Source organism: Malaclemys terrapin, chromosome 8, assembly GCF_027887155.1.
Source record: "Malaclemys terrapin pileata isolate rMalTer1 chromosome 8, rMalTer1.hap1, whole genome shotgun sequence".
Classification (NCBI taxonomy): domain Eukaryota; kingdom Metazoa; phylum Chordata; order Testudines; family Emydidae; genus Malaclemys; species Malaclemys terrapin.
Window position 1 is genome coordinate 23212465 of NC_071512.1, and position 26577 is coordinate 23239041.

The 26577-nt window shown below is 40.9% G+C and overlaps 2 protein-coding genes across 4 annotated transcripts; one reads left to right on the forward strand and one right to left on the reverse strand.

Moving 5' to 3' along the window:
- Window positions 1–1132: 1132 nt before the first annotated feature.
- On the reverse strand, window positions 1133–16748 carry SLU7 (SLU7 homolog, splicing factor). The gene is made up of 16 exons (XM_054037599.1): window positions 16663–16748; window positions 14871–15053; window positions 14493–14646; window positions 13218–13298; window positions 11435–11599; window positions 10169–10237; window positions 8049–8096; window positions 7301–7432; window positions 6736–6833; window positions 5805–5872; window positions 5457–5596; window positions 4318–4479; window positions 3750–3854; window positions 3537–3611; window positions 3095–3208; window positions 1133–2149 (listed from the first exon to the last, which is right to left on the reverse strand). Exons 2-16 carry the CDS (start codon window positions 15038–15040, stop codon window positions 1970–1972), a joined length of 1761 nt encoding a protein of 586 aa, XP_053893574.1. The 5' UTR covers window positions 15041–15053; window positions 16663–16748; the 3' UTR covers window positions 1133–1969.
- Window positions 16749–16835: 87 nt separating this feature from the next.
- On the forward strand, window positions 16836–23466 carry PTTG1 (PTTG1 regulator of sister chromatid separation, securin). Of its 3 annotated transcripts, none has more exons than XM_054037600.1 (7): window positions 16836–17245; window positions 18829–18903; window positions 19944–20047; window positions 20749–20927; window positions 21574–21667; window positions 22956–23108; window positions 23294–23466. In XM_054037600.1, exons 3-7 carry the CDS (start codon window positions 19963–19965, stop codon window positions 23362–23364), a joined length of 582 nt encoding a protein of 193 aa, XP_053893575.1. In that variant the 5' UTR covers window positions 16836–17245; window positions 18829–18903; window positions 19944–19962; the 3' UTR covers window positions 23365–23466. The 3 variants fall into 3 exon arrangements, with proteins under 3 accessions (XP_053893575.1, XP_053893577.1, XP_053893576.1); XM_054037602.1 differs by lacking the exon at window positions 16836–17245 and adding an exon at window positions 17280–17302; XM_054037601.1 differs by lacking the exon at window positions 16836–17245 and adding an exon at window positions 17877–17975.
- Window positions 23467–26577: the final 3111 nt, after the last annotated feature.

Consider the following 26577-nt stretch of genomic DNA (forward strand, 5'->3'; position numbering starts at 1 on the left):
TAATCGTTAAAGCTTTTCTTTTCTCTTGCTTGCATTACATGTTAGATAGATGTAGCTTATTTTATTTTTTATTGAAGTTTTTGTACGAGTCAGAATGGTCTGACAGTAAAAGATGCTCCAGAACTGATAGGAGTGTTAAAAACAGGGACAAGACAAATGCAATACAAAATGGAGTGACAAGAAATCAACCCAACTGTATACTGTACCACACTGGATTTTAACTGATAATGATAACATAACTTTCCTAGTTATTTGAAATAGTATTATGGCATAAAGTATTTTTTTCTAGATTGAAATTGGGCTTCTATTTATAAAAGATTAAAAAAAGAAAAATAGGGTTATGGTAGAAAAGATTTTATTAGCATGTGAGTAGGACTCCCAAGTGAATGACTTTGCTATTCAGGGATGACCTGCATAACTCAAAGAATGCTAATAAAGATTTCTATATCACACCGCTAGAAATCAATATATCCATATATTTAAGAGAAAAAAAGATATTACATGTTTAAAAAATGCTGTTGGGACTACTTTCTTAATCCTTCTAGCTGTAAAGTCAGGTTATATTAATATTAATTTACCCATACAGACTTTTGAGGGAGAGAGAGATTATATTTCTCTTATAAATGTTTAAAAGTTTACACTGAAAGTGTCATATCCAATATCTCAGCCATCCACGGACAGAACCAAAAGCTGCATCTCTCTGCCTCTTTGGAAATCACAACTTTCCAACTGTGTAGATAGCATATTTTTAACTGAGATACCATAAGATATTGGACCTTAAACCCATCACTGAATATTGCACATTGCAAAATGGAGTTTTGGTAGGAGCAAAGGGTTAAAGAAATGTGGTCATTTTTTATTTTTAAAATACAATAATAATGTTGGCTGGTTGAACTGCTCAAATGTTTGGAATGTGAGACTGAATTTTGTTGGATATGCATGAGTAGTGACAGAGCATGTGAAGCAAAGTTTCATGATAAATGCAATTTATCTCACGGGATCTCAGCATTGCATATGGGGTGTATGCATATAAGGCTACATTATTAGCTAAAACACAGTAAGAGTTTCAAAGCTGTGTAGAATATCAGCTTCTTGTAACCCTTCAGGACAAAAGAGAGTCAAATATTCCCAATTAACAGACAGCATTAACTTTTATATTACATTCAACCAAGTCTGTACAGCCAATCACATCAGTTTTTTATACATTTTTGCATTCCTAAAATTATCAAAATGATAAAGAATTACTTTTCCCCCTTACTGAGCCACACGTAAGAAAAAAGTCTTAAGAGATGTTACAGTCTACCACTTTTAAGGCTTTGTCTATATAAGCATTTTTGTCAGCAAAGCTTTTGTCGGTCAGGAGTGTGAAAAAAATACCCCCCCTTCCCCCAACCAACAAAAGTTTCACCGACAAAAGTGGCTCCCGCCGAAATAGCTACCGCTGCTTGTTGGGGGTGGTTTAGTTATGCCAGCTGTAGAGCTCTCTCCTGCTGGCATAGAGTGGCTACACAGGAGATGTTACAGTGGCGCAGCTGCAGCAATACAGCTGTTCTGCTGTAAGGTCCCTAGTGTAGACATCGTCTATGTGTTACATTCAACAATTTTTACCTAACAGTGACACCTGCTGGCCAACTGGTTTAGATGCAGTTTGTTTTCCTGAATTGATAGGTTCCTCTCTCCCGTTACTTGTTAAGATGAATTTTAGAAGGTATCAACTTACCCTTTCAATAGTACAAGTCTGTACCAAGTATACTTTTTTTTTAAAAAAAGAAAGCACTAGTATGCTTATAGCACCAGCCGTTAACTTCATTCATAGACTTCTTTTCCCTGGCAAAAATCAGGCCATTTCTGCAAAGCAGACTTGTGCAGCTTTTTTTACAGAAACGTGGGCAGAAAAGTTCCAGTTACTGGTTTACCAAGTATCATATACAATAGCCAAGAACTGTGTGCTGGAATGTCTTTCACATAATTACTGTCCAAGAAAGGGGGCCATGGGATCATCAGGTCTTTGGCGTTTCATTCTATAAGCCTCCATTTCCTCTTCTGTAGGCTCCCGTGTTTCATACATGCTGTTATATGGCCTCTTCCTCTCATCTAACTGCATGATTTCTTTAACCTGGAGGAGACGAGCCTCTTCTGCATTTAATGCCTGAAGAAAAGCAGAAACGAGGTAACAATCATGACAGATTCTAGTACTTTAACTAAAACACCAGTAGCAGACAGAACAGTGGGGTACTATAATCCACACAAAAACAGCTAATGCTAGGTCTCATTTTACACCTACAAGCCTTAAGTGTTTAACCTCCAATACAGTGCCAAATTAGCATTTGTCACACTTAATGTTTTAATTTTGCTGTCAGTTTTCTCTGTTCACAGTATTATTTAATTTAGCCATTTTAAAATTTGTGTAAATGTAGGATGTTAGGGTGTAGTAATTTTACGGATTCCTGAATTGTCAGCTAAGTTTATGTATAGGGTGAAATTCTCTAAAGCATTTTAGTGACTTAAGAGCTTGAGAATTTCATCCAGACTGAACTTTTTCCCCTTTTGTTTTTTAAAAACATTAAATATTCCTTCCCTACTGTAGTGCTACTGTTTGCTATTCATCAGAAGCTGTGGTTTATCCAAAAGATGGCTGAAGTATAGTATATCAGTGTAAGACTCCCATGCTGCAACTGATAGTACACGGGCAGACTACTGTATTTCTGAGGAGCCCCATTCAATGACTTCATTGGGACTTTGTACAGTTGCTGTAATCTACTCATGCACACCATCAATTTCAGGATAGGGCCTAATTTTCTCCTTGGGATAAAAGGCACTTTAAGGAGAGAGGGATTTTGTTGGTTTGTTCCCCACCTCGTTTCACACAATTAATTAGGTTAGTATTCCACTTTTCTGCTATCACCACCCACTGTTCTAACCATTTACTTCAAAGCAGCTAAACAACTCTGTCTAAAAGTCACTTCAACTCAGAGTCAATAGCAGAGAAAACCTATATACAATGCCACAAGAACCATGATTTTGGGACCCTCATACTACTGACCAAATATTGGTTAATAAGAACAAGAACACTGTCTGAAAAAACACAGTGCACCTTTTTCAGTTTTTCATGTTTCTTTTTCTCTTCACCCTCACTATCTGAATTTGGACTCTTCTTTTGCTTCTTCTTTTTCTTCTTTTTCTCATCTTTCTGTTTTTCTTGATGTATCTGGAGGTAAAAAGCAGGAGTTTTAGACTGAAATGCCAAGGGTTATGCACATGCGTGTCCAAGGAACTTATCTCTAGGGTCTATGAACTCTATATCTCAGGAGTTTAGTTGGGAACATTGAGAGATGAGACATTAATGATCCAATACTTTATAAATCTCCTAGTCAAGCTCAGAAGAGATGGCCCATGCAACTTTGTAGTACAGTCACTACACCACTCCACCTTTTTAAACTCCAGATAAACAAAATGTAAAAATCTTCCTTCCCACAATCTTTTAAAGTAGTTTTCCTTTTATAAAGGGAAGACATGTGGGAGGGGAGGTAACCTACCTCCATCAACATTTTGGATTTTGCCATATACTCTTCCTCCGTAGGTTTTTCCTCTGGTAAGTCTGATGCAGTATTCTGCATAATGAAGATAAAAGAAAGGGCATGAAAACTCACTATGCGTATACCAAAATGGAAAGACAAGTTGAATTACTAGCCTTATTTTAGATATTTTTATAGCATTGTTTTAATGTCTAAAAATGAAATGTTACTTACAGCGATTTCTTTCCCAGCTTCTCCTGTACAATAGGAATACTTGACAAACGAGTGGCAGCATTTATATCCCCATCTGCCTTCCTTCCAATATGAACCCCATATACACTGCAAGACAGAGACAGTACTGAAGCAATCATGTAACAGGAACATTGCAAATCATACAAGATTTTTGTTTAACTCTTTTCAGAAAAGAAGTAGATCATTCAAAAATCTTAGGAGGGAAAACTGATGAACGTTGAAGATCTACAAGAATTAGCATGTGGGGGAGATTTTCAAAGGCAAAGGACAGCTAGGTGCCCAACTCCCAGAACAACTCAAGGGGAGTTGGAAGCATGACTGCCATTTGTGCCTGTGAAAGTTCCCCACATACTTTCCACTTGATTCACACACAGCTCCTATTAAAGGTAATTAAATTCTCCTGCTTGGAGGGAGAGACTTAAGCAAGCAACTTATCCAAAAAGATAAGTTCACTACTTTAGTGACAGTGCAACCATAGCATTTGGTCATACTTCCTCTGCTTTACCAGGAAATTTAGCTCTTGCTATTGTTTCGCAGTCTAGGTGCTTACTGTGTGGTTGTTGATAGTAACATCCTCTTCATACTTTGAACGGACAATAGCTTTCTCTTGTCCTTTGATGACTGTTCCGTGTCTAGAATATTCCACATAGTCTTCTGTCTGGGCTAACAGCAGTTCAGCCGGTGGAGCGTCTAGATGTTCTTGTCCTCCATACTACAACAATACAAGCAACGTTTTTGAAGATCTATAGCAAAAAAAGTCATTTAGACTTGCAACTGTACCTATCTGCATTTGAAACTTATCACCTCACTGCCTTCCCTGTGCTTTGGGTGCTATGCAAGCACTCAGAACATTAAAACGGGAAATGTGATCAATTTTTTGTACTTCTGACTTGCTAGCTAAAGATCCTATTTTCTGCTACAGTGGTAACTCTTCAGATTTTTTTTGTTTGGAGAAATATTGCCAGCTCCAGTGATATATCCCAATTTAAGTATAGAAAATCTTGTTTAAATGACTAGAAGTTTTCAAAGCAAAACAAAGTTAGAAAAACAATCCAAGTATAGAACAATTAGACAATATGTTGTTTGTTGTCAACTTGTGCTTAACAAATGTTAGCATCTTCATGATTTTTACCACGTTGTCTAAGTAAAATTGATAATAATACAGCAAAATAGAAAAATGTTTATATAAAAGGACACAGCGCTCATTGTGGCGATACCAAAGTCTGAAAAATACGATTGTGAAAAGCATTTATTTTGTATGAGTTGTGAAATATTTGCAAATACTTAGTCTAAACTATCCCAAGTTACCTTCTTCCTAAAAGATCAATTTTAACAATACAGAGACTATTTTCCACCACTTGTATGTATTTTAAAACATAAATCTGGACCCCCACATCTTACACTGCCAAGTTTTCACCAGAGGTAAATTCTCACAGCTGAGGCCCGTGACTATAGAGAAAGAAATGCTAACTGACCTTCAACTATACTAATGTGTCTAAATTAAATAACTTACCAGACACAACAGGTATAAAGGCTACATAATTTTAGAGTTTGATCAGGTTAACAGGTGGTTTGACCAGCATTATTAATGTGGGCTTTTTTTTTTTTTTTTTTAATGAAAAAAGCAAAAACCCAAGCTGGACCCCCTCTTTACAGTATTCTTGTTTGCTGGGCATTTGTCTTTGTTACCTTTTCTAGGATGCTTTCTTTCTGCTGTTCCTTAAAATCTTCTTTTTTCACCTTGAAGGATTTGTACAGGAGCTCCAGTTTTGTAGGGTCTGCTTGAAGATGAACTTCAGAGCCTTTGTCATAAGCCTCCCAAGCAAACACTATATATAAAACAAAGAGCCATCACTTAATTAAATGATCATTCTGAATCCTATACATGCTTTTCAAATAACACCTTTAATCTGTTCTTTGTCTAAGAGTCATCATGCAATCAAGTTTATCTGTAACAAGATACATTTCTTCCTTGGCACAGAAATATGGCACTTCAATTTTTAAGGTATGAGTTTTCTGACTTAATGAAATACTTACACTGAGTTTGTGCCATTGAAATGGTATCTCCAGTGTAACGAACAAAATTGTCACCTGCATAACCGACTCTACAAAAAAACAAACAAAAAAACCCCAATTATTTAAGTAATGTGCAACACCCTTACTCCTATTAAATTCTTTCATCCATTTTTGGCATCTTGTTACTGTTGTAACTTTGAATCTCTCTTTCTTGAAAAGGACATGTCACCAACACTCCCCAAATGGTAAGACCCTCCTGCAACATTGTTTCTATTCCCTACCTGGGCCACAGAAGAACACATAAATGTCATTCACATCACTACTCCTCTGCTTTCTCCCTGAGAGTTAACATATTAGCTCTACAACATTCTGAATGCATACTGGTCTGGGGAGCAAGAGGCCAACCTATGGATTCTAACAAGTCTTTGACAGGGAAGCATGAAATTCAATTTCTGGACAGTGGGATATCTGAATTTGGGAGTATTTTTGCTGTGATAATTGCAGGTCAAGAGGAGAATAGCTGCAAACATCCAACTATCAAAATACATTTACATATACATCACTGTGGTCCAGAGATACCACTTCTACTATAGAGGGGTTCTGCTATAACCTGCAACTTGCTGTTCTGCCCACATTACAATTTGTACTAAAAAAATTAGTATCAATCCCAGGGGTAATTAAATTGACAAGATCACTTTAAGTATCAATACTCAACAAAATGATCCTCATCAGCATTGTGTGTGTCAACTTGTAAGTTAGAAGAAAAAAACAAAATAAGCAGAAGAACATAACCAAAAAAGTATTAAAAGGTTCCCTCCTCCATAACTGACTAGTCGCTCATTGATAGCAAGATACACAGGACAGCAAAGACAAACAAGCTTAATATTAAGACAATTTAAACTTTATCTCATTTCGTTATAGATGTGTAGCAAAATCCCAGTTTCAAACTTACTCGTCTGGATTCTTGCCTGCATTGGCATATGGATTCTCCCTCATTGCTCTCGTTTTGGGATCATAATAGGCAGAATTTGGATCTAGATTCCTCAAGTACTAAAATAAGGAGACATACAAAATGTTTACTTAGAAATTTGGGATTTTAACAGAACTGAAAATATTACTGTAATCCCTTCATAGATACTTTAAAGTGTTAGATGACATGCCTCCAACTGCTATTAGAGCAGCTTCCTTTAAGTTGGGATAACCATGATAGGTCGCCTACCTTTGTAAAGCACCTGATGCAAAAGCACTATCTAAAAGTCAGAATTTTTATATGTTGACAGAAGGGGAAATAGGTAAAGGGAGGTCTTGAGTTACCCAAGGTGACATAGAAAGATCAATGGCAAAGCTGGGAACAGAAACTAAGTCCACAGGCTCCAAGCCCCACAATGAGTCCACTAGTAGTAACTACTAGTTAAGAGAACACAACCTTAGAAACAATAGGTTATATAAATACATTTAAAAAAAAAAAAAAAAGAAAAGTCATAATAACATAACCCCGTTCATTTGCTGTGGCTTACTTTAGCAATGTCTTCCCGAATACGCAAGTTTCGGACTGTAATACGTCTTTTGGAGTCAAAGTTCTGTCCAGGCATGTCAATATCATCTGCATATTTATCTTCATCCTCATCTTCACTGTTATGATCTCTTTCCTGAAAACAGAGTCAGAAAACTACTGAGTAAAATGATGGGTGTTCAATCTAGAAATAAATACAACAACCTGATTATTAGTTTAAATTGATTAGTTAAAAAAAAAAAAAATTCAAGAACCCCTCATCCCATCCCACAGTTTCTCTAATTAGGCATTTCCAATGTAAATTCTGGGTTAAGTGTTAGAATCTATTCTACAGTTACATTGAAAAATTTAGAAAAAAATCTCTTACAGGATTTCCATTTCTATTTATGAGACCTAAGAGTTAAAATACAATTAATATAAAACTGCAATAAAAAATATGGCGACTATTCTTGATATGGCCTGGATTTTCTTTACAAGTCAGTTATTCTCCTGCCTGACAACTTGTTTCTAAGAAGTAATACCACAATAAGATTCAAAGACAAAGAGCCAGATCCTGGAACCCAACTCCAGCTGCTCTGCACCACTCTGGGAGCACAAAGCAGCTGCAAAGCCAGTAACTCCAGGCCCCTGCTGAGCTCCCATTGCTCAAGGAATCCATAGATGGCATGAAGCCACCACAGCAGGTCCTATTCCAACCCCTTCCAGCATCTGGTTTTCCTTCCCTTGAGTGATGCATTTGATAAGTGTCTTACTGTCTGTGAATTTGATTCCTCCTCTTCCCAGTGGTGTCTTGGGGAGTTCTGTAGGGAAAAAAAAAAAAAAAGCACATGAGCAGAAAATACAAAACTTTAGGGTGGGAAGAGATTTGGGAGGAGGAAGTAGAGGAAATTGTTGGACAAACAATCAAAGCAGGGCTTATCCTAAAGGCAGTGGAAGACAAATGTGATAACCATGGAACAAACTGCAGAACAGATCACGGTGATATACATTTTTTGCTTGAGAGTTTACAAGCTTCTTACAGCACAGAAACCTTTTTGAGAAATATTTTAATTATTTTCACATCAAGCCACTATATATCTCACAAGAGTGATGAGTCCCTGAACTGTGAGAGTGTTGCATAAGGTCAGTTCTACTGTCTATCAACACTGATAGTTCCAAATTAAGTTCTCACGAGACCTTAACATTTCAAGTTAGTTTAAAAAAAAAAAAAAAAAAGTATTTTGGAATTGGTGATTTAACAGGGTTGCAAAGTACCTTGGTCATTTTTGTTTAGAGACCAGAACCCATAGTTTAACCCAGAGGAAGCCAGCTAAAGTGTTTTAACAGGGACCAATTAATTTCCAGATTGAGGTGACCTCTGGAGTGGAGGAGGAGGGAAGATCCATGGACACTGGAGGAAGGCCCAGGAGTCCTGGGAAAAACCCATCTAGTCTTACTCCATATTCCCTCACCCAGAAATCTTTCCCTACATTCTTAACATGCTCCACTTCTGCCACCTCCCTCGTGCCAGGAGTCACTGGGGGAGGCTGAAGATGATCTGGCATTGGGATGAAACTATGGAGAGTGTGTCTGACCACTCAGAGAAGGGAAACAAAGAGCATGAAGTTCTTCACCCTCAGAGAATGGCTTGTTTTAGGGAGTGACAAGGCCTTCCTTTTGGCTCTGAAAGGGAGATGGAGATTCCTGCTGGGGAAGGGAGAAGGAAAGAGATGGGAGCTATCTTTAATTAGCTCTGATTGTTTTGTTTAGTCCTTAGGAAGAAGAGTATAACCTGTGTCAGGATTAGAGACCAAGTTTACTCTGCCATCTAGGCACAAAATTTGTTGTTACATTCCCTAGAAAATGGAAGACGAATGGCATAAATTCTTTGGTTTGTTGTTGATCAGTAATAGAGTAAACACAGTATATTATATTCCAAGAACTACCCTCACTTATAGCCATCTCTTTATTTTTAATTTTTTTTTAAGACATGCAAAGTTACCTTTAAATCCTCTTACAAGAATATTCAGTTAATTTAATTACTCAGGCCCCAATTATAATCCAAGAGCCACTAGTGAGAAGGAAAATGAAAACTAAAGCCATGGCAAAGAGATCTGCAAGCCAAGAGGAATGTGTGTTGATATTCCCCAACCTCAAAATAAAGCTTAACCAAGAACCTGCAAATACTGGCACAAAAAACTCAACAAGATGTAAAGTGTGGATTTCAGATAGTGAACCGAGTTCATACATGTTTATACTAACCATTGACAAATCAATCCATGGGAAGATTTCATAATTAGAAAGTTAGTAAAATAATATAAAACCTCTTAAGTCTAAGTATTTCCCTGAATAAAAGTTACTAACAGACAGCAAGATTCTCTAAGCTCTGTTTTGCATGTCTTGGCAAGGCCATCAATTGTCAGGACATGGGAGCCCTACTAGGAAGCAAAGATTAACCCTTTTCACTTAATTCAGAGTATTTTAAAGTACTTCTTGATACAGGTATATTTTTCTTGTTAGTTAGTGTACTTATTTTATAAAAAGGATTAGAGTATTGGACAACATAGGATAAACAGACTTCATAAAAATGCCCAACAGACAAAAAAAAAAAAAAATCACTGCTCTATCCCTTCCCCAGTGCTAGGTGCTACTCCTATCAATGGCATATGCTGAAAAGCAAGCTGATGCAAAACAGAAGCTTCAGATCTGCACACACACAAAAAGATACAAGACAGCAAATGAAGCAAATATTTATGTTGTAATGCCCTCTACTAGTTGTTTGGGCTACCAGCATCTGAAGGCAGAGATGACCTGTTTTATTCAGAAAAGGAAAAAAAGGCACTTTTTTTGTTTCAGTTTTAAGAAAAATGTGCCAGGTTTTAAGCTTACTTACCACCTGCTCCATCAGTTTTCCTGAAGCCAACTCTTCCTGCAACTTCTGGGCTTTCAGAGTACGTTTAGCCTAAATATGGAAAGAGTGTTTTTATTTTATTTTGTTAAATAAAAGTGATTTATCAAAAACACTCATCATAAGCACCTCTGGGTGCATTTAGAACTTTAAATGCACTAGTTAGGACCTGAATTTGTTGCTACCAACCAACTCCAGCTTTGATAGCCATTCAAAGTGGGGGAGGGGGGATAGCTCAGTGGTTTGAGCATTGGCCTGCTACTCCTAGGGTTGTGAGTTCAATCCTAGAGATGGCCGTTTAGGGATCTGGGGCAAAAATTGGGGCTGGGTCCTGCTTTGAGTAGTGGGTTGGACTTGATGACCTCCTGAGGTCCCTTTCAACCTTGACTTTCCATGAGTCTATGTCTACACTGCAATGAAACACAAGCTGATTCAGGCTTGCAGGGTTTGGCTTGTGGGGCTAAAAAAATTGCACTGTAGATGTTTCAGTTTGGGCTGGGGCTGGGCCCGGGGCTCTGAGACCTGGAGAAAGGTCTCAGAGCCCAAGCTCCAGCCGGAGTCCAAACATCTCCACTGCAAGTTTATAGCCCCGCAAGCCTGAGTCAACTGACTTGGGCCAGCCTCGAGTGTTTTATTGCAGCGTAGACTTATCCAAAGGATCCAGTGCCCCAAAGTTTGTCTTTATACTGCTCTTCTAAATCCCTAGCTACTGGCTACATCACTCGAGGGAGGGAAGACTATCTAAAGGCTATCTTACTGTCACAACCAGTTTACTTAATATAAGCAAGCTGACAGATCCATACTCTTTAAAATACTCTGGCTCATTGGGCTGACACAGTAAGACATGTCCGTTTCACTGAGTTAAAATTAAAAAAGTGTCTGCTTTCAGCATTGGCATTCATATCTGCTACTGAAAACGTTAAAAGTCCAGCTAAGCTCAAATATTTTAATTCTGAGGTAAATCATTATCAATATTAACTACCCCATATCAAGTATTTACTGTGGATGATTATACATAGAGAAAAATTAAGTCAATGTAAGAAGTGCTTGCAATAGTGTGTATGCAACTCTGATCTGCAGTTCATTTACAGGGTAAATTCCCCTTCAATTCCATTTTTATTTTTGAGTTTTTAGTTCAACAAGAAAAGAAATCTAAGCAACCAAAGAGAGAATCCACATATCTTTTGGATTATGAATGCAGCAAATACTGAAGAATGTTTAGTAAGTCTATTCACCTAAATACCTACATACCAAGTCAACTTTGGAATATTCTTCTACAATCTTCATGTGCTCTTCTGGGTTATAACCATTCCAACGATCTCTCTTCCCATCATAATCAAACATTAATGTAGGCTGCACATGTTCATCTGGTGCAATATTAAGGCCTGTGAATTTTGCTCCAACTTTCCTAGGTCTCTGAAAAAGGGAAACCACCATTACCTTTGAATTATTTTAGTCTAAAGGACAGCCACATTACTCACCTATATACATCTCTTTAAAAAAAACTTAATTCTTCTTAGATACCTTGACAATACACTATTTGCAACCTACAGTTCTAAATGTATGTCCATTATTACTTCTAGATTTTATATACTGAAGTCGGCTTAAAAAGGTATTGACTTAAAACAACTGAAAAAAGTGTAGCTGCTTTTATTTTATCTACTGCTGCCAATAACACCTAAAAGAACTCTAACTGGAAGATTAGTTTTCAGTTCCTACACTGTGAATTTCCCTGCTTAGACTGTTAGGCTGCATCAACAGAGGTAGTTTTTCGGAATTCTCCCACTATTGGATCACTTCTAGAAATGGCAAGAAGGCTAGTATAGATTAACAATGGTGTTTTTGACTACTAATGCAAATCAGAGGAGATCTGGAGAACACAAGTAGTGTAGAACAATGCTGGTCTACACTAGAGCTGGTGGAGCTGTACCAGTCCAGTGCTAGAACAAAGATGAGAGGATTTCTGCAAAGTCATACATGTGAGCAAAGCCTGTGTCAGTTTCCCCTGTTTTTGTGGGTCATAGGAGAGAGGAAAAAAAGTTTGTTTTTTTTTAAATAAAGTGTGATTGTAAAAACCACCCAAAAAAAAGTTGGCATGAAGATTCAGAGGCAAATGCCGTACATAAAGTTACTTTTTAAACTGAACAGATTGAAATTGGTGTCCCATCATCAGACATTTAAGAGTACTTTCAAGAAATCCCATTTTAACAGATTTGGAGCTGAAAAAGGTATCCTGGGCCGTGCTTGACCCAAAGCAGTGTAAGACAATTACTTCAATAAATTATACACATCTACCCCAATATAACGTGACCTGATATAACATGAATTCGGATATAATGCGGTAAAGCAGCGCTCCAGGGGGACGGGGCTGCGCACTCCGGTGGATCAAAGTAAGTTTGATAGAACGCGGTTTCTCCTGTAACACAGTAAGATTTTTTGGCTCCCGAAGACAGCGTTATATCGGGGTAGAGGTGTACAATGAAAAGCGTGGGTGAGATGTTGTAGACGGAAGTATGGTTTCTTAACCATATTGGCAAATGATTTTATACATCTGTGTATATATATATATATATATATATATATATATATATATATATATATATATATATATATATATATATATATATATATATATACACACACACATACATACATATACACATACACACACACCTGTATATATATATATATATATATATTATATATATATATATTATATATATATTATATATATATATATATTATATATATATTATATATATATTATATATATATATATATATGGGTTGACCCATAATACCTTGAAAAGATAAGTCTTTTAATATGGTAACTGAGTTTTTTCCCTACATATTAGTCCTTCATAAAACTGGTTTCATTCAACAGCCTTCAAACATCTCAAACTGTATTTGAGAGATTGATTAAAATCACTTTGAAGAGCCAGTTTAGATGTGCCAAACTACATATTTTCCACCAATGCAAATTCACAGCAATATTTTCCAAGAAACAGTTAGACACCAAAAATAGTCAGGTTTACCTCCAAGCAGTCTTTCTTTGTATGTGTCATTGCACCACAGTTCTCACAGGCTCCTTTGCGGTACCTAGTTGTAACAGCATTCTAAACATAAGGGAACAAACACGGTGATATAAATAGCATGACTGACACACACATTCCCAATAAGTAGCTTTGGCTGATTTGCATTTTTAATTAGCCTGATTAAGTGAAGGTGAATCTGTGTACACAAAATCAGCTCTACAAAGCCAAAACACACAGTTTCAGTTGTTTCCCAAATGCTCTGGAAAGCCTATGGCAAAGGTTTCCCCTTTCACTCCCCCACTCTGCCCAATCAGTACAGAACCAGAGGGAATAGGTATTTCAGAAGAATCGATAATAGAAATCTATAAACTCCCACTGATTTCAATAGTGCTGGATTGAGCTCTCAGATTTTTTTCTTCTAGACTAGATTATTCAATTAAATACATTCAAGTTTTGCATGTAAATTAAAGTAATTTAATTTGATTGCTATTTAATGACCTATTTTAAAACAGTGGTTTCATTTCAGTTATTAATTATTCAGTTATTAGTAGCATTCAGTTATTCTACATTACCAAGAAAAGTGAAAGCAATTCCACCCTTGTTGGATCTTTGTACAGATGCAGAGAATCAAAACAGTAATAAAGACTGAACTATTCTCACAGAAACAGTCCCTTTAGAAAAGATCTGAAGCCTATTAGTGGAGCACTGTGTCTAAATAAACTACTAAATTAAATCTCTGGATTACAATCCAACACCATTTTAGGGTTACTGAGAGATTACAGGAAATTTTACATTTCTTTAATACAGTTAAGGAAACCACTGGATATCAAAGGAGAACGATGATCAAACTGGTTGGGAGCTGTTCTTGGCAATTCTTACACTAAAATACAGTGCACATCCCCAATTTTTCCTCTATGAAGAGAGAAACTAATATTCTGCTTCAAATTTTTTTCAGTAGTCAGATAAGATCACAACAGAAAAAAAAGACTAGATATACTGTTATTGCTCTTCAGTCTTTGTGTGTAGGGGTGCAGCTCTTCCAGCAAGTGAAAAAGAAGAAACAAATATTTCTATGTGGGCTAAGTGGGGACAAAACTGAACACTAGAGTTACCAAAACTTAGATTAGTTATAGTGAAACACTTTTCATAATAAAATCGTCAGAAGGATAAATCAATTTCATTCAAAGAAGATTCTCATATATTTGTCACAATTCTTCCCTTCCCAAAACAATGTTCCATAAGTCTCATCTTTGCTACACCATTAAGATATTTTACCTCTTGAACCCCTCGTTTGTACCATTCCACAGATGAGGTAAATTCTTTCTGCTTCTCTGGCTGAGGTCTCTGGTGCTTTAACGTAGGTCTTTTTGAAGGATCTATGTACCATGGCACTGAAGAGATGTACTGAGGAATATGAGGGTTGATATCTCTGTAAAAAGATATTAAAAATATTTAGACACATGCAAATGATGTAAACAGTGTGGCGTAAGTGAAAAACAGTATAATTTCTTTTAAAGATGTTCAGCTTTCACAAAAAGTCTCCCCAGCATTACTGGAATTTAGCCATTTTCCTCAACATTTTCTTTAGTAATAAGAAGGGAAAGTGTGTTTTATCGTAACAGAATATCAAGCATAGTCTTAGATGAAACTTACTTTCCTTCCTCATCCACTTCAGCTGGCGCATTACCCAACTTTCGCTGTTCCTCTAGTTCCTTCTTTTTCCTCCAGTCTTCTCTTGTCATCTTCTTTGGTTCCTCCAAGCTTACATCATTCGACCCTCCCGCAGGGGTAGAGTTAATTATTTCAACAGTCCCAGATGCCATTGTCTTTTTCCTTCTGACATGAACACATATGGGTATGTATTGAAAAGGGCAATAGATTTAACACTATATATAATTATTAAAAATTAAAGGAAAATTAATCTCTAATATATTAGTTATTTTTATTTTACATCACAATCTTTTATATTTTTTCACATCATTTAGTTCCTTCCAGTTTTCCAGTTAAGCCAATATGCTTGACAAAAATCACTGGCATTTATGATTTATAACCATATTAAGCAGTTAAGTAAGTATAGAAACTAGTACTGAAAAATGCACAGTTAATACACCAGGGGTCGGCAACGTTTGGCACGCGGCTCACCAGGATAAGCACCCTAGCAGGCCGGGCCAGTTTATTTACCTGCTGACGCGGCAGGTTCGGCCGATCGCGGCCCCCACTGGCTGAGGTTCGCCGTCCCGGGCCAATGGGGGTGGCGGGAAGCCGCGGCCAGCACATCCCTGGCCCGCGCCGCTTCCCGCCGCACCCATTGGCCCGGGACGGCGAACCGCGGCGAGTGGGGGCCGCGATCGGCCCAACCTGCCGCGTCAGCAGGTAAATAAACTGGCCTGGCCCTGCTAGGGTGCTTACCCTGGCGAGCCAAGTGCCAAACGTTGCCGACCCCTGCAATACGCTATGCTTTCTTATCTCTTGCAAATGAAGTAGAAAATTGTACAAAATAGGTTTTTAAAAATCAGCGCAAGCATTTTCAGGACTATCAATAACATGTCAATGTGGCCAAGTAGATCATAGATCTTAGTAACAAAATACAGTTCTTGTAAAGAACAAGATATACTTTAGAGATAAGTTAGGTGAGGTAATATCTTTTACTGGACCAACTTCTGTTCTGGGATGCGAGCAGACACCATGCCCTTATGCAGTACTTTTGCAAAGACTTCAGGGCCTTTTATGAACATGCATAAAAAAGGTAAAGTTGCACAAAAGTCAGGTAAAGTTGATAAGTGTTATCCCAATCTTACAGACAGAAAAACAGCAAGGTCAGATACTTTACCCAAGAGGACAAGTCAGGGTAAAGCTGGCTATAAAACTCAGGAATCCTGTCTCAGATCACACAAGCCTTCTATGACAAAATCACGAGATAGTCACCTGGTTTCGTTACCAGCTAGTCGCTGGCCCTTGGACTAACCAGGCTCACGAACCTTTCAGAGAGCCCAAGCTGCAGCCCTTGACACCTGCCTCAGCCGCTCCCCCCAGGCTGCTACTCTCCCGGGACTAACCGCTGGGGGCAGGGACCCGACGCCGGTTCTTGTTCACACGGCCCGGCCTGCGCTGTTAGTGGGGACCCGTGATTCGGGTGGGCCCGGGGAAGCGCGTAGGCGGAGGTCTAGGGGCTCCCAGCACCGAGGCAGGGGGACACGCATCCATGGATCCCCATCCCCGGCGGGTGGGTCCCTAGTCAGGGAAACTCCGAGGAGGGGGTGGGGGTTACGCTGTGTCTAGCCCGGCGGGGCAGCTGCCACCCCGGTGCCTCGGCCTGGCTCCGCTCCCCATGTCCAGGCGGCGCTGCCTCTACGCTATCCCCCCCCCCCCCCCCACGCGACCGCAGCGCCCGAGGCTCGAGAATAGGACCTGGCCAGGCCAGCAGGCGGGACGCAGCCGGACTTACCCGGAGAGCGCAGACGACGCAAGACAGGCCCCGACTCCCTGTTTACCAACTAGGCCTCAAGTCCTTCCCCCCTCTCCTCTACTATCCCATAATGCACCGCGCCGCCGGCTCTGGCTCCGCCTCTTAAAGGAACCCGTTGGTATGGGCGGCTGCCCCTGTCAACGCCGGGCGGAGCCTCCCCTCTCCCCCACGAGACGTGACTTGCCCGGGTGGCTCCGAACGCAGCCGTGCCCCGGAGGGCGGCGGGCCCCGCGCCCAACACCCGCGTGTGACTGTGCTGCGTGTGCGGGGGGCTAGGGGCTCTGACAGTCACACGCCCGGAGATCGCCGCGGGGCGCTGCGGAGCCCTGCCCGCGGCAGCAGGTGTATCACCGGCGCTAGCTCTGCGCTAGCCTCCTCCGCCAGGCACCCGGCCGCCCCTGCGCCTGCTCTTCGGCGGCACTTACGCAACTTCTCCTGGCAATAAAATACTTCTGAATGGCACCGAATTTAAATGCGTCCACACGCTCTTTGTGTAAATCCCAACCCAAACGGGGTTACGGGGTCGGCTTGGATTTAGACACTTCGCTGCTGCGTTTATGGAGTAAGGGCTGTAGTGCTGTGCCGGGGTAGCGTTTGTATGAGAGTGTTATACATAGAGGTCAGTGTGGCCAATGTAGCCCTGATTTTAGGGCCCAGGGCTGAGCATCTGGGAGGGGCTGAACTCGCTAGCCTCCCGGAGAGGAGCACATCCAGTGCCTCCCAGGAATTGCTCAGCACTTGGCAGGATTGGGCCTCCAGGCCTTAGATTGTAAACTTCTGGGGGCGGGGTTGTTTGTAGTCCGTGGTCAGGACAGCTCCAGCAGGCAGATTGTCTGTGCTTAACAAATGAGCACTACATAAAAAATAGTACCACAGTTAATAGCGATCTAGATTATTAGAGAGAACCAGAAAGCCGAACCACTTTCACTGCCCAGCCTCAGTGACATGCAAAACAATAAACAGCATTCAGGGGAGACAGGATTTAAAGCTCTCTCAGGCACAGTGACTTCGAGCCTGGCGAGCAGCACAGGCTGGGAATTACAGTACGTGCAAGGTTGACCCTCAGTAGCCTAGGCCTGAGAGCCCCCCGATTGACAACGGCTCTTCCTTTGCCTATTGGTGGAGCGCGGCCCAGATACAGCCCGTCACCCATTGGCTCAGCCAATCGGCAGCCGGAACGTTAGTCCCCGTGTCAATCAGCCAATGGGAGAAGCGGCTGATGTTTAAAAACGGCCCCGCGAGTGGGGTGTGTTATGGCTTGAGGTTCAGGCGGTGTTTGTGTTATACAGCTGGTGAGTGCGCTGGGCAGGGGGTGTGTAGAGGCTGCTCTGGGCTGGTTTGTTGTAGGGACTCTGGGTTGTGGAGGTATCAGTGCTTTTCCTTCTCTCTATGGGCGGCTGCCTGCTCCAGTGAGCTGCTGAGCTGCCCCCGTGCAGGGGGGAGAGCAGGGCTTGGGTTGGTTTTCTCTTCCTGTCTTGTTAATCTTTTACTTCTGGCTTTTCCTGGGTATGGAATGGAGGCTTCCCCAGCTTCTTGAATGAAGCTGTGGCTAAACTCTGTTGTATGGGTGCTAGGTTTGTATGTGGTGTGTGTAGTGGTGTGGTTGTTTTGTTTTTGTTGTGGTGGTGCCCAGAATAGATCCAAGCAGACCTGTTTAGTCCATAGGATGGACTGGGGAAACTGCCCTGGGCCCTGTGCTTTGGGGGACCCTGTACTTCAGGGGGATGTGGGGTCTAGGGTGGCCTGGGGGGTTATTGGTGTGTGTGTGGTGCTGGCAGCAGTGAGTGACCTGGCTCTAACTCTACCGTGATGCCTCCTGGTGTTTCTTGGGGGAGGGGCTGGAATGAGGCAGGGTGGGGGGAGGGGGAGGAGGTGTTTTGGGAGGAGGTGGAGTGGCCTGGGGCCAGGTTGCTTGCTGGCGCCAGGCCCCCTGCTAATGCCCTAGGTCCTCTTGGACCCCATATCCCCCTGAAGTGTGGGGGTCCCCAAAGTGTGGGACCCAGGGCAGTTGCCCTAGTCTGTCCTGTGGCTGGGATGGCTCTGAAAACATTAGTCCAAACATTAGCGGCGCTGAGCCCATGTTCCTTAATATTAGTGGTGCATGGGCCCATATAACTTGCTGCCTATACTCTTTGCTCTCTGCAGGTGGGAGTGTTGCTGTCTCCCCTAAGAATTGCATAGTTCTGGCTCTTTCTAGTGCCTCCTGGGGACTCTGGCCAGGTAAATGCAGGCTCCTTTGATGGTGTGGGTGTGCATGGGGGGGGTTGGAGGGGGAACTGATCAAAGTGTCTGATATCCTCAAACTATGATCTACTTCACTGTAATCCCTTGTAATTTACATTGTTCTTGGCAATGTTTCCTTTGTCACATCCCTGAGGGCACAATCTTCACCCTGCCATCTCTTGAGATAAATGGTACGAGCACTACCTTGGCTTGTCATTCAGTGCTTCTGCCTCTGTCCCTATTTCCACTTAACAAGATGCAAAGTGCTAACACTAGTGGTGGTCTAGTTACTGCCACCTCATTGCATAAGCTGTTCTGGTGCAGTAACACTAATCTGAGTTTAACCATCTTCCAGAAATGTTTCCCCTTCATCAGACTTCCACAATCTACTGACTAACCCGAGGTTGAGGAAACAGACTTGTCTTCGCTCCTTAAATTATAGTACGATTAGGTGTGCTAACCATAGGCACAAATGATGCTCATGTGGGAAATTTTCAAGTTGATGCCTACTTTAAAGTCTCTATTGAAAACAGCCTCTTTCTGACCCTTTAACTTAGTCGGGAGCTGACTGCAGACTACTAAAGCACGGTGGGAAATCATGTGATTGGGTTTCCAAACTTGACAGTTTGTCATCTTTAGCATTATAGTGGCAACATTTATTTGCACTTGCAAGTAGTCTTCTTAATAAGAGAATAAACAAAGTGTATTAAGATGTACTTAAGCAACTTGGTTAATGTTGACAGGTGTACTCTAATTTACCAATGTGTTCTGTAAAAGCAATCGAGATTGGGCAGTGGGACTTCCTACAATAAGATGTCAGGCTTAAAGCTCGGCAAAAGTGTGTGTGTGGTCTCACTTAAACCAACTCTCATCTAGGAAACAAATGGACAGCGTAGTCATAAATGCTCCCTCTTAAAGACAGAATCCCCAATGCATGCTTGTATTAGGAGAGGCACCGAAGTCATGACTGTCCTCAATGCTTGTGTTCCCTAAGGACTTAGCAGTAATTCAACAAACAAGTGTGATTTTTCTTGCAGTGATCTCGTCACACTGAAGATGACAACCCTTATATTCATAGACAAAGAGAATGAAGGAGATGTTGCTGCTTCTAAGGATCGGCTAAGGTTGTCCTCAGTATCTTGTGAGTATATGTTGCTATAGAAATTAAACTTTGAATCTGTGAACCAAAACAAGATGTCTAGTGAAATAAACCAGGAACATGCTTGGTTCACTGTTTCATGCTATCTTTTTCAGATGTGAAGAAAGTTGTCAAAGATTCAGTGTTGTAAACACTTATCCTCAGAACCCATTTGAGCTACTTTTACCTGTCCCATTCTCCCTTTTAAGGGGTATATTGAGAACCTGTAATGGAGTGTTCAGAACTAACTCTGTGTCCGCTGGAGTCGACATGACTATAGAGAATTAAGCATTTAAGATGATGACTACATTGGCATGGCCCTAGTGCAGACACAGGTTACACTAACAGAAGGAGCCTTTCTGGTGGTATAGGAACCGTACCTCCCCAAACAAAGTTATCTATATGAACAGATGTTCTCTCGTGTCAGCGTAGCTGTATAAACACTCGGGTTTTGTCCGCATTGTTGTTAGTCTAGGTATGGGGTTTTTCACTCCCCTGACCAGTGTAGCTATGCCAATAGAAGTTTTAAATGTAGACCACACCTTTTGATTCTTAACTCTGTCTGGAAGCATTTGACTGCACTTAAGTCATGTAATCCTCTTACTAGGCAGAAAACTTGAAATAGCTAAAAGTAATCTGTCTCAAGCACTTGCACAGCTATGTACTGACTCACTCTAAGTAAAACTCTAAATTTCTCCCTGCAGCAAAAGTCTTATCTGAAAGATCACAGACCCAGACTCCACTTGTTGGAAGAACCGTTAATGCAACTCCAGCCAGGTCTCAGTCTGTCAGAAAGGCTCTGGGAAATGTAAACAGGACTCTGGGAACCACAAACAAGAAGGAAACTCAGAAACAGAAAAAACAGGCTTTGCCTACCAAAAAAGTACGTACATAAAGGCTTCAGCAGGAACTGAACATGCACTATAGCTTTCTACCTACTCAGTTCCTGGAAATAAGAGCAGAGGCTGGATACTGGTATTTCTGTACAGGGAAATGGTGTCTGAGTGCAGGAAGACTCCATCTTTATGGAAATTGAAGAGCCTATTGCTAATAATCCAAAAATCTTCCCCCAGATTGGAGGGAGCAGCAGTTGCCTTCTATATGGAATACTAGCTTTTCTGGTAGAAAAGCAGGTAGGGAAGGGAGTGACCCTAACCCAAATCCCAAACATACTACATATGTTGCCTATCTGATCAGGTAGACCCTTCCCCCCAACTCTCCAAATCTGTCTGCCCTGTGTAAAATGAGCTGGTCTTGCTCCGTATCTAGTGCACTACATGTCGTCTGGTAGATAGTCCTTTGCATCACCTGTGGTTTTATAGGAACTCCCAACAATCAAACTGGAACATTAATATCTTATTAAAAGCAAAACTAGCTTAAGGAGTCTTGCTTATGTGCACAATTTTTGGGAGGCATTTCTGGAAAAGAATTTGCTTTTGATCTTGCTAGCAAAAATGACTCTGCAGTATAGAGGATGAACACTTTAAGTTAGACTACTGGAGGATGACTAATCATAAACTCTTTCTTAGATTACTGGAAAGACAACTCCAGTGGAAAGCTGCAGTGTGGCCATTGAAGAAGCCTATCCAGAAATTGAAAACTTCTTTCCCTACAATCCTCTTGGTGAGAACTGATGTAAATATAAGACTTATATTTGTCTTTTCTTAGCCTCTTAAGTAGACCTAAAGATAGGCCTTGACTTTCAGGCTAACCTTGCTTTCCAAAGGAGGGTTTTAGCTAGACTGTTGTAGTGCTAGCTTAGGATGCAACTCTTGAAACCCCTTGGCTATTATCTTAGACCTTAATCCATCTCATGCTTTGCTGCACATTGGGCTACCCACATTTGCCATCCTTGCCTGTCAACTGCTCTTCTCTCCAAATCTTCCTATTTCATGTTGAGGTGCTGGATTTCATTCAGAACTGTTTGTTTCCATGTTATTCGCAGTCTTCCTCTTCTTGCATTTTCTGGCTTCCATTAAAGGGCTGTTTTTGGTAAGTGTTCTTTTTCCATTCTTAGCACATGTCCCAGCCACTGATGTTGTCTTTTGTAGATTATTTGTGAGAGGGTGCCTTGTCAGTCAATTTTTCTGACTACTTCATTAGTCTTCCTATCTCTATGTACTTCCCAATATTCTTCTCAGACACTTGTGATGAAATGCATCCAGCTTTTGTGTATCTTTCTTGGTAAGTTGCCATGTCTCACTGATATATATTATGATGGTGATAACAATTGTTTTGGACACATTCAGTTTTGTCTTGAGGGAGATATTTGAGTCTTGCAAATGCTGCATTTGCCTTCCTGATTCTTCTTTCCTGAGAACTAGTACCATCTTGGCTGATGGTACCTCTATTAAGGCTTATTGAAACACATAAGGGAACCTTAGTAGATATTGGCAATACCCTTCAAACTACTTCAGAAGTATCACAAGAGAATGAGATCATGTTAAACTTGCTGAAGTTGTTCCATGTCTTGTCACACAAGATGCGACGGTAGGCACCCTTGAGCTTTCAGGTCAGCTCTGAATAAATATTTCATTTATTCACTGGGGGGTGAGCGCTTAGTGCCCAGCCTGCTAGAGATTTTAGTGCAACAAGTGTCAGGTCATGCCTTGTGCTAAATTACACTTAAATAAGTATAATGAGACATCCCACAGGGATGTAGTGTAAACGCCAATGAAGGTGCAGGCAAATGGCTTGCACAGCCTTTACCTACATGATTCCATAAGCTGTCAAGTTCTTAGTACCTGCTATCTTGAACTGAGTTAAACATACTTGTAGCATCTAGCTGCCTGTGAACTGTCAGCCTTTAACACATGGTCAAGTCTAAGGGGACAAGCTTCACATGAACAGCAGTCTGGTAGAAAGTCATGCAACTCTGTCAAACTTGAAATAAACTAATCTCTCTGAACAGACTTTGAGAGTTTTGAAGTTCCTGAAGAACACCGACTAAGCCACATGTCACTGACTGGGGTTCCTCTATTGATACTTGACAAAAATATACCTGACAGATGTATAAACATGGTCCCTTCACCTGTGAAGCTGTCCCACATTTCATGGGAATGTGGTAAGTAAGATCTTGGCTGGATTTCAGTGACTTGTTTTGTTGGTTGATTGGGGGGGGGGGGGGTGGATGGCTAGGAGGGAGGGAATGTATGGGTAACTACCCTTAACAGTTACTGGGGGTCTAACCTACTTAATAAATGTGGGGTTTCATGAGACATTGACTTGCTCCCTTTTTAAATCTTCCAGAATTGCTACAATCAACTGCCAACTTTCTCTCTACCTTGGATGAAATCATTGACTTGCCACCTTTGTCATGACTCTTAAAGTGAATTTGGAAGCCTTTTTTTACTGAGCACTGAACAGCTTTGAATCTTTGTTTTGTATCCCTTAATAATAAAGAACTAGGTTAACTTGCATAACCCCAGACTTGGGTCTGATCTATGTCAAAACAATCTTGCCTACTGCAGAAGGGGGTTGTGACGGGTTGGATCACAGAAACCCCCTTGGGAGCTGCCACCCGATGTGCAAAGACTACCCCTGCTCCTGTTTTCCCTGCCAGATCAGGACTCCAGCACCCTGTCTTGCTGAGCCAGACACTCCTGTTTGGCTCTAGACACAGATCCAGGGTCTGAATCACTTGTCCCAAAGCTGCAAGTTTACCTGAAAACAGCTCACAGTAGTGTGCTTGTCTTTAGCACTCAGATGCCCAACTCCCAGTGGGGTCTAAACCCAGATAAATCCGTTTTACCCTGCATAAAGCTTATGCAGGGCAAACTCATAAATTGTTCACCCTCTATAACACTGATAGAGAGAGATGCACAGCTGTTTGCTCCCCCAGGTATTAATACATACTCTGAGTGAATTACTAAATAGAAAGTGATTTTATTAAATACAGACAGTAGGATTTAAGTGGTTCAAAATAGTAACAGACAGAACAAAGTAAGTCACCAAGCAAAAAATAAAATGTGCAAATCTATGCCTAATCAAACTGCATACAGATAATCTCACCCTCAGAGATGCTTCAGTAAGTTTTTTCTCTCAGACTGGACACTTTCCAGGCCTGGGCACAATTCTTTCCCCTGGTACAGCTCTTGTTGCAGCTCAGGTGGTAGCTAGGGGATCCTTCATGATGGCTCCTCTCCCTCTCTGTTCTCTTCCCCCTTTATATATCTTTTGCATAAGGCGGGAACACTTTGTCCCTCTGGGTTTCCACCCCCCCTCACTGGAAAAACACCAGGTTAAAGATGGATTCCAGTTCAGGTGACATGATCAGATGTCACTGCAAGACTTCATTACTCACTTGCCAGCACACACATATACAGGAAGACTCACAGGTAAATACAGCCATCTGCAGACAATGGGAGTCATCAAGATTCCAAACCATCATTAATGGTCCACACTTTACACAATTACAATAGGCCCTCAGTTATATTTTATATTTCTAGTTTTAGATACAAGAGTGGTACATTTATACAAATCAGATGATCATACTCAGTAGATTATAAGCTTTGTAATGAGACCTTTTGCATGAAGCATCCCAGTTACATTACATTCACTTATTACCGTATTTTCTCTAAAACTCAGTTACATTATATTGACTTATTATCAAGTTTTTATAAAACCATATAGACTGCACAACGTCCCAGGAGTTACCAGAAACTACACAGTGACAGAATATTAGTTTGACAAAGGATTGCAGCAAAACTAGAGTCTTGCTTTTCAATTGAGCAACACCTGAAATCTAATCAAAGCTAGGCTTTTGTCTTGGCAAAGGAAAATAGTAGCCAAAATCTCTACTCGAATGCTTAGTTGAAGTGGCTTTTCCTGGGTTGTGGTGGAGATGGAGCTCCTACTGCCTTCATTATAACTTTCAGGTCTCTAGCACAGGTGACTTGGGGTAGGCAGTTTGCTATCTGACAACCAAGAAACTGTCCTTGATTGCTGCATTTGATGCTACTCCATGCATGAAGCATCCAGTTTCTTGTTCTCTGTAGAAATAGCAGCCAAAAACAACTGGATGAGCTAGGTACAATAGTATAAATACATTTTACCCTTTTTCTCCCTCTCCTTCACTTAAATTGAACAAAACTCTCCTCCCTGCAGTGAATATCCAACTTAGTGGATTGAGAATCAGGATACTTGGGTTCTACTCTTGTCTCTGCCATGGGCCTCCTGGGTAACCCTGAAGATGTCCTTTCACTTCTCTTGTTCCTCCATTTACTCACTGATAGTGCTTTGTGAAGCTCAAGATCACCAAATGAGAGCTAGGTATTAGAGCAACTGCCCTGCATATGAATTCCAGTACTGGCCATGATCCATCTAGTTTGCTGGCCACTATTCAGGCAGGCTATCACCAGACCACCTAGATGAACGTACGAGCAACCCTGCAGTTAACAAGCTATCCAGCATCTGTTCCAGCCCTGGTGTCTACCTCAGGGTTGGTGATCAGCTACAGTTAGCAGGCAATTCTCACATGGTTTCCAAGAGGCTTAACTTCTCATAAGGCTATAAATGTCCAGTCACTTACCAAGTCCAGATGAGTTCTTGGCCTCTGCATTACATAAAGCATTTCCTACTATCCTGAATTTGTCACTTAAGTCTATTTCACCCCCAACCCCCTGCTGTTGCTTTAAGGAGTGTCTCACCTGCACAGTCTCATCTGCCTTTTAATATACTCTTGTTTGTGCCCCATCATTATTACCCTTCTTTGAGCCTCCTGATTCTGTGGTCCCTTTTTGTGAGATGCAGTGACCAGTACTATTCCAGCTGAGACCATAACCTTGTTATGCAGAAAATATTAAGCAATTTATACTCCCCCTTTTTTTTTTAAACCCTTATATTTGTAAATCAATAATATAAAATCAAATGATGGTGAAGGAGGTACTCTGCTGAGCTGAACTTCAGGCAAAGGCTGTAAGTGACACCAATATGTACAGGCTACACTAGCCAGTGTAAACAATGAGGTGATTCACAAATGGTTATTTTCTCAATAACCATGTTAAGTTAACCCTCTGACTAATTGGCATGGGGGAGACTTCAGCAATTAGTGCAATATCAAAGGATAGCTACAATAGAAACCAAACTTCATCTTGCTACTAACTGGTTTAAAAGTAAAATTGTATGATCATGATTGACACTCTCCTCTTCAGAGCATGAGGAATCATAAAAGGAGTGGGCTGGTTGCCCACCCACATTTTTTCTAGGAGGAACAGTCTTACAGAGGAGGGCTGCAGAAAGCTGACTTGAATCAAACAAGACTGCTTACTTGTCTGAGGTGCTCCTCTTGGTGCTTGCTTTTTGGAGGTCTTGGTATAGGTTCCCATGTTAAGTGGTAAGTCTAATTTGTTATTTTCTCTTTTGTTAATTGTCAGTAAATGCCAACTTAATAGTTGAAGAGAAGTTGTGTCCCTTAACGGAAATGGAAATGACCTGTGTTCAGCAGTAGGGTAATGACTGTAGTACTACCACACTCTGATTAAAAGAAGAGCAAATGACCTGGAGATACAAGGCCCTATCCCAGCTGAGACACG